Below are 8,788 nucleotides of genomic sequence, written 5' to 3'. Positions count from 1 at the left end.
ACTATTTTCTCTGCCTAGTGCCTGAGTTAACTTCACAATAAAAGGACTTCAGTGAAGTGGAGAAATTTAAGCAAAGTCCTAGTATTACCCTTGAATAATCATAATTTTCACTTCTCCGCAAGAATGTAAATGAGAAGAAATATCTTTTTCTGTTAGATTATAGCGTAGGTTATTCGAGTAGCGTAGAGAGATTGCATTTGCTGCGAAATCAAATAGTTTTATTGAGCTTGCTTCACCTTTTTATTTCATCTCGCTTGCTATGTGTTGAGATATTCTCAGTCAGTCATTGTATAATTGTATTTTTTTTTAATGTATTCTAAGCCTCCTGATGGCCATAATGTACCTCAATAACATTAGAATACATTTACAATACAAACGTTGCCGTAATGTCTGAAGATCGTTCCGCAAAATCCCGAGTGCTCCACACAATTGACGCAACAACAATATGGTGCATCACCGCTGCCTCCGGTATGTGTTACTCGATAATTGAACCATTTTAAAGTGTCCCTCCCCGTTAATACAATCCGTCGCGGGGGAGCGAGATTTAACTGCGAACAATGTCGGCCGTTGAAGGGGTCATCCCGCTAGTGACAACGCGCACCGCTGAGCGGAGTGTATTTTTCAATTACTTTTAACGATCTCGACTCGAGCACTGTGGTGTCGTAATGCCAAAATCGGCCAAACGCAACTGGCCCGGATCACGCTATCCGCGAGGCGACCGTGTCCCCCTTGAAGCGACCATTGATAGAGGATCGTAGTAATTGGCTTAAACGGGAGTAATCGGTCATCAAACATCCCCTGGCCGGCGTTGTCACTATAAAAGGTGGTCCACCAGCGTCCGGACAGGGTTCAGTCTCCGGTTGGCGGTTGGCTTTCGAGCATTCAGCAGCAGCAGCAGCAGCACCAGCAGCGCAGCGAGTCGCATCCAGCGTTCCCGGCGAGTCTACACGTCCCTGCGATTACTACGATCGATTCCGATCCCTTGGGCTTCTTGCAGTTTGGTGATTCTGCTTCGCGATCTTCAGTTTGGTGAGGTGACCATAGTTTTTGGTAAGTATCGCGTTTGTCTCATTCGCAGGTGATTTGTGGCGATACGGCTATTGTTTGTGTGTTTCTCATCGAGGCAGCGTCGAGGTGTTTGGAGTCATCGGACAACGTGGCAGAAGCAGACAGCGAGTGAGAGGTGAATAAATCGTGTTACTAAAACTAACGTTGGAAATTGAATTCCAAGAAGTTGGTTTACTGTGGAAAGAAATCGTGCAAAAGAGGTCCCAGGTAGTGTTGAATGTAAGATATGCCGCAGAAAGGTATAAGGTATTGTTAGTTCTTTTGCAATTATGTGACATGATCAAGTAGTCCTTAGCCAAATGTCATGTTTATCACAAGCTTCCATCACATCACAGTGTAATTCATTGGCCAAGTAATTGATTTTCAAAGCTTGCTCCACAAATCCAATGAATTATGATCTTGGAGAGATTCAACCGAAAGAATTAATGGCGTTTTTTTTGTCATTTCAATACCCTTTGTATCCTTTGCAACCTCGACAAAAGATTATAAATATGATTTAATGCTTCAGTAAATCATGGTTCAGTTTTTGCAGAGTTTGCGTTCATCCTCATAGAATTCAGTCAAATTTGTTTTCATTCGGGGGCTAAAGGGTTCGATTTGTAGAAAATTGATATGCAATGTAGCTCATCGATCAGTGCCGTACGCTTTCTGAACGCAAAAGAAAATCATCTGAATCCACTGACTCGAATAGGATTATGATAAAATGTAGCTAACAATAGCATGGTATGGTACAGTAACATGAAGCAATATTGTTTGCAGAAAGCGTTTCTACAATGCGCAATTACTTCCAATGTAAAAAAATGGGAATTAACTTTCGCAGGACAATGGCTGTCGTTGTCGCTTTTGCTACAGAAACAGAATGGCCGCTGGCAATAGTTAATGTCCGACAAAAGGAATGGGAGCACTATTTTCCCCGTGCCAGGGATGAGCCATCGCAGCCATTGTGGTGTGTGCATAGCGAAGGCTCTTATCTCCATTTTGCTTGTGAGCATTGGCGAGCTTGGCATCCATCCCACTCCAAACAGCTTTATCTATGTACAAAATAAACACACAGACACACACGGACACACATAAAATCATTCGCGAAGACCACGCTATTGCAGCGGCCAGCGTATCGGAGAGGAATAACAATAAATGTGCATAATTTTATATAGAGAAATAGATATTTGTGCAAGAAGGTGGTGCCAGCGCTGTATGTGACAACGAATGGAACGACCATGCTCCGGCTCGCCAGTGTTCGGCAAAGGAGGAGTTGCAACTGCGCTTCTGGTCGCTCGAGTTCGGTGGTGCATCGGAGCAGCAGCAGAAGCAGCACGTGGAACACGTGGTGCGGTTTGTTTTTAGTTTTTGCACCGATAGACAGCGCGTTCTGTGGCAACAAGCGTGTTCGGGAAACTCATTCATGAGCCGGTCCGGTGTGTCCTTCGGAACTTCGGTGAGTGTTCCATCAGGCATGCGCCACATTTTCGGAGGGGAATACGCGATTCGTTGGTCTCGGCGACACGAAATGCCAAGGATTTTGATGCGAACCAAGACACGAAGCTTCGGTGGTCAGTGTGGGTCCCACCGCCGGCCGGCATGGCCGGTGAATTGTTTTGTCCTAGGGGTTGGCGCTACTGTTCGGCAGGTCACACAGTATCTGGCGCCAAAAACTGGCGCGGAAAGCGAACTCAATTTCGGCTTGTTTCGGAGCTGATTTGAGACAGTTCTGCGATGAATGGAACAATTTATGAAAATTCTACAAGAAGCAATGTTAAGCTGGTAAGTAGAGTGTAGTTCGATGGAATTTATGTTTGTGAAGAAGAACGGAACGGAAAATCGTGAACGCCAAGAAGCAATTCAAGTGCAATTGAGAAGACAATTGATGAGTAACGTTCGAACCACAAAAAACAAACAGTATAGACATCGATAAGAAAATCCTTAGAACTCTTATCATAAAACAATTTTAAAATGTGGAAAATGTTTTAATGAAAACCATATTCTGGAAGTATAAAAAATATTTACTTAAAAAGTGAAACAACAAAATAGAAACCAACTATTGTTTTATTAGTACAGAAGCCAACGGCTACTTTATTAATTTATTTAAAAGAAAAAAAAAACATTCAATATTTGAAAGAATGATAAACCATTTAATTGACAAATGTGTACTTAATACGAACTTTGTGTAGCCGAAATGAAAATTCAGGAAAGAAGTTATCATCATATTTTTTAAACATGAAAATTAAAAAATTCAATTGATGGTAGACGAACGGAAACCACCACAAAACATGAAAACAGTTCAAAGAGGAATTTGTGTGAATTTGTGAAAAAGAACAAAATAAACCATAGTTGTTGCTGATTGAAAGCGTCATGCGACTGTGTTCAATTTCCGTTTCCATTTTTTTTTTATCATTCCCCCCCCCCCCGAAGGTAGTGAGGCCTACTGCGATAAGATTCATTGTTTTCTGTAGTACCCGTTGTTGTGATGAGTTTTTTTTCGTTTCCTTCCCAAAAAAGGCATCAACCATCAAGATGCACCTCAGTAAGCTGCAGCATAACCGACTGGCGCTACTTCACCCAAATATTCGATGATGATGACCTGCAACCACCTGCAACACCTCAAGTGGCGTGGAATGCTCGATAGGCTCGTTGTAGTTCCGGCTTGGCGTAAATCCTGCTCGGTGATGAATTCTATTGTTCGTAAATGCGTGAGTATGAGTGCCACCGGCCAAACCATGGCGAGGTCCTCTTCCCACCGGGAAAAGGGGTCCTCCGCTATCGTGAGCCGTGGATTGAGGTAAATTCGTGTCCAGCGTTTGTCCACTTTGAGGTGTCCGTATAACCATTGAGCAATAACCATTGAGCATATAACCATTGAGCAAGAGTTCGACCCAAATCCGTCATCGTTGTGTCCACCGTACGGCGTAAGGGGTGTGGTTTGTCGATTGTAATGAAACTGTATTCTATTTAAAACTCTTTTCCTCCCTCCCCACAGCAGGTTGCAGCAATTGTCCCTGTTGCTGTTCTTATCATTTAACGTTTTGTAGTTGTTCTCAACTTTCCTTTTGTTTTATGGATCCAACTCCATTTTGAACTCCGAGCTGTTGGTAACAGCGGGCATTAATATCGTTCTTATCTGCACCTTTCTGCACCCTCCCTAAACCTGCGCACACAGTAGACCAGACGTTCTGGAGAGTCAGCTAGTGTCGGCTTTTAGGGCCGCCGCCGCTCTTCCCGATGCCGAATCATTGGATCTACGTCACCCATCGCTGTCGCCGCTGGAGGATGGACGCCACTCTCAGCATCAGCACTCAGCGGAGCCCTCGACGCATCACGCCGGACCCCTAGAACTGACTTCGGGTTATTCGCGTAAACGTTCCCACCGCCAGTTGGAGTTGCCCAATTTCTTCGCTTCTCCAACGCACCCGGATACCGGTGGCCTTCTCGGTGAGCAATCGTTGGTCGGCAACGACGGAGGACCACCCGAGGGACCTAGCTCCCGGAAGAAGTCCAAGTTCTCGGCCAACAGCTCAGCGGCGGCCGCAGCAGCAGCAGCTGCGGCAGCGGCCGTAGCCGCCAACTACTACGACAACGCATATCTTTCGTTCGAGAAGAGTCTCCGCGGAGCGTTCGGAGCGAATGCGGAGGGTATAGGAAGCTTGTCATCGATGCTCGATGGTGGCCACCTGAATCCTCTTCAGCTGGTCGATCCTTATCAGTCCAGTTCCCATCATCATCATCAACAGCAACACCACCATCAGCAACATCATCCTCATCATTTGCTAAGTCCGATCAACTATACCCTAACGGCCGAAGCGATCAATCGCCGTATACGCAGTACCCTTGGGTTGGAGTTGGAAACGGAGCAAAGCGCACGTGACCCTGGCTCGGACCGGGCTCCATCGGCAAAGGATTCTGCGGGTGAGTCGGGTGAGTGTTACGGGGCTGCTCCGGGTAGTCCGGATTGGATGCGGCGCAGTATCGGTGGTCCATCACAATCCCTAAACGATTCGACCGGTGCGTACGCACGAGATAGTCCCCTCGGTACGGGTACGTCTTCTCCGGCTGCTTCTCATCCTTCTGCTCCTCCTCCTCTGGGATCGGGCTCTGGGTCATACGGGGAGCACAAGTTTGGAGCCCATTATTCGCCCGTACCGCCATCGGCGACCACCATGATGCACGATGATAACAACAATGTGGATAAGAAGCCCGCTTTTTCCGAGTGAGTGAAAGGATACGGAGTGCCGTAGTACTGCGGCTTTTCATAGCGAAGCTGCTGGTGTGCTTTATATATCCCAGTTAATTGATAACACTAGATACTGAGATGTGTAGTGGAATGGTGGTCGGACATTTGGGACACGAAATTTTATCAACAAAATGGCGAACGGTCACATTTGGTAGTGTAGGGTAACCAGCCGGCAACTCCTTCGTAGGCCCGCATCCTGTATGGGATCCACGGCTTCTAGGATCGTTGTCAGAAGTGGTGCCCAAAGGGAGGGTTCTTTCGACAGGCGAGAAGCAATTTAAGATGTACTATTCCTTCCGAAATCTACGTAACCATAGTAACGAACGTGCAGTGTAACGAAGTGTAACTTTGAATTTTGACTGAAAACTGAGGCTGGTGGTACGATTGCAAACATTTTTTTGAAAAATGCCTTCCTTTCGTGTATGTGTACGTGTGTATGTGTGCCGGTATCGTTAAGCAGCTCATTCGCTAGCCTTTGATTTGAGTTCATGACAATCGTGACACGTTTTTCATCAAAATTATACTCTCACGGTTTTTATTTTTCAATTATTTAAATCATTGTTACTAAAAGAAGAAGACAGATAATTTTGTTAAATCATTCTCGATGTAAAACATTTTTGAAAAAAAAATCTAACATTCCCTTAAATGGACTGTGCTATACTAGTATCATAACATATTGCGTCAAACGTGCCCCCCAATTCGGAGCTTAAGTTTTAAAAAATGGAAACAAGCCTTTCGATGTGAAGCATATAGGTGTAGCAGTGTAGAGAGACAGAAAGCGAAGAGAAGAGAGCACCAGGAAGGCGCTAGGAAATTTACTGATAATTCCCACAACCCCTCCTCCCCCTCATATGATAATCAAAACGTATATAAACCGAGCATGACTTTGACTAAACAGAAGTAAAACCCTTGGTGATTATTCTAGACTGATTAGTATACTATACGAACGCGAAAGCAGTATATACACTCCATCGGTATCATCGGCGCGAGACGCGAGCTAGGGCAGCAACGGATGAGGCTTATCTAAGGATTTCAATTCCGGGGAGCATACCGGGGGTTTTGTATCATGAGGAGGAGTGGAAATGGTGAAAATTTTGAACACATTGTGCACGTAGGTTGGCGAGTTTGCGGTTTGAGGCCACCAACCGTGTGGTTAGCGGGAGAGCTTCACACCTATACCAGCAATGAACCTAATTGGACCCCAGAGAATGGGAGCTGAGGAGTCGAAGAGAGAGAGAAAGAGAGGGTTAGACTCTGGGCCGACGGTTAATCGTTTTGAGATCCGGGTGATCCGGGGATCGAGACCGAGAACAATGCATATTTGGAGCAGTGAAGTGAAGTTACTACTTCCAATGACCGGTAATAAAGTATGTTAAACGATTCTTCCAGTATTTGTATCGTATCATCCAACGATCCATTCATGTAAAACTGCCTGTTGGTGTTTGTTCTTTATCCCGACATAATGATGACAAATGATAATGATCTGAAGGTTGATCTTGTATCTGATGATTGTATCTTTGCATGTTTAGTAACTAAAGGTTTTATTGGGTGTAGAAATATGTGTGTAGCTTTGTTTTTTTTGCATTTGAATCAATAAGCATTTAACGATAAATTCGTAATATGGCTAGTTCATTTCTATCTGTGTATATATCAGTGTTGATCGCTATATTACGTCCTGATAGCTTATTCGGTCAAAAGGATGATAGAATTAAAATCTAATTGTATTTTTGTGTTTAAAATTTATATCTAGCAACTTTGCTCTTTGCAGTAGTCGAATAGTCGAAGGCAGAAGGATGGGTATGAATCGAGTTACTTGTGCTTTTCACAATATTTTACTTAATTTTATGCTAAAGGTCTTGTCCTGAAAATCATCTAGAACAACTTTATCAGAAACTTCTTCTAAGGGAAATAACTTTGAACATGTTTATTCAAAAGAAAAAGAGGATTCAAAAGATTTTGAGCGTGTGCTACAATTAGTAATTATTTGCCCCAACAACAATAATGCAATATGTTTAAACTTTTTATTAAGGGTATTCGGTATTTTCGGTCCAAAAAAGGCCCGTTTTTGACGATTTTTTTTGACGAAACCATTCAACTTTATATTTTCAAGAAAAATGGCATATTAATCTACAACTTTTGAAGAATAGTTGGTATTGTTTTGAGGAACATTCATTGAAAAATTAATCCATGCCATCAAATTTAGGCAGTCATGTCTTCGAAAAGATACTTGTTCTAGTGCCCATCGTAGCGACATGACGGATCATCTGAAATATACAAATCGTTATTCGTTAGAAAGATTATAAGTTTATCTAGGTAGTCCGGGAAAGTTTTTGTTGATATTCTAATTTTTCGTTTTTTGGCAGATTTTTGAAGTTGAAAAAGTTAAGCTTTTTCTCATTTTGCCTAAAACACGATTTTAAAAGATTTGTTTAAAAAAAATCAACAATTTTCATGATATCTCGTCGGGACTACCTGGCAAAAAGTGTACAGATTAAGTGTTAAAAATTTCGAATCGATCGGTTCAGTAGTTTTTACGGTACGATGGGCACCGACTTTGAAAACGTTGGTTTTGGGAAACGCTCTTCAAAGTAGCGAGCTACATGGAGCCTTGTATGAAAAGCGGATTTTCAAAAATCTGTATCTTTGTCAGTTTTTCCTTGATTGATCCAAAACATTTACACAATACTCTTGAAAAGATCAGCTTTTAGGGAAAAATATAAAAAAACATGTCCTTTAAAATGAGATTATTGTCATGCAACTCGTTTCGGTTGCGCTAGCTCAAACTACAAACAAGATTATACAAAACGAATAGCCTAATCTAAAAGCCATTTCCTAGTGACATGTTCTCACCAAACAACATTCATGCATTTCATTATTACTGTAAAAGATTAATGAGTTTTAGCAAAATTACCTGGCATAGCAATTTTGCGAGGAAATTGAATTGCATTAGCTTTCAGCTTATCTTCCGCCCAGTAATGAATCTTCAAAATTAAAAAAATACCAAGTAATCTGCATTAATTAAAGAAAGATTTTCAAATTTCATCCTATGCAACCTACTACTTTCAACTCTGACGTCAGAGTATGTGATGAAAACACATCCCAATCCGCCCCAAATCCCCATTGTGTATTCATCTTCGGCATCTGCAACCAACATTAACTGAATCCTCCCCCGGGACGTAGGGCCCATCCTGTGGAAACTGCTCCACTGCCAGAGCGGGGAAGACTGTGCAAACAAACAACCAAACACAAACAGTGTTCCGATAATGGACGAGAACGCTGGACGATCCTGTCGAAAGCTTCTCGAAGCCGCGGAGCTACAACTTTTGGATGAGCCGGACCATGGCGGAACGAGGAGTGCTGCTCCCCGGCCAAAACAAACAATAATCGAAAGAGTTGGTTGAAAATGGTTTGAAATGAAGTATTCCAAAGAGTGAAGTGAAACAACGCGCCTCGTTTCGGAGGAACATTAAAAAAAAAACCCCGGAAAAAACACGA

At 43.0% G+C, this 8,788-nt stretch overlaps 1 protein-coding gene across 1 annotated transcript; it reads left to right on the top strand.

Moving 5' to 3' along the window:
• Positions 1-2,818: 2,818 nt before the first annotated feature.
• On the top strand, positions 2,819-6,702 carry LOC126574041 (AT-rich interactive domain-containing protein 1B-like). The gene is made up of 2 exons (XM_050233973.1): positions 2,819-2,829; positions 4,223-6,702. Exons 1-2 carry the CDS (start codon positions 2,819-2,821, stop codon positions 5,271-5,273), a joined length of 1,062 nt encoding a protein of 353 aa, XP_050089930.1. The 3' UTR covers positions 5,274-6,702.
• Positions 6,703-8,788: the final 2,086 nt, after the last annotated feature.

This window comes from Anopheles aquasalis, chromosome 3, assembly GCF_943734665.1.
Source record: "Anopheles aquasalis chromosome 3, idAnoAquaMG_Q_19, whole genome shotgun sequence".
In the NCBI taxonomy this organism is placed as follows: Eukaryota; Metazoa; Arthropoda; class Insecta; order Diptera; family Culicidae; genus Anopheles; species Anopheles aquasalis.
This window is presented reverse-complemented; position numbering and strand designations above follow the sequence as displayed.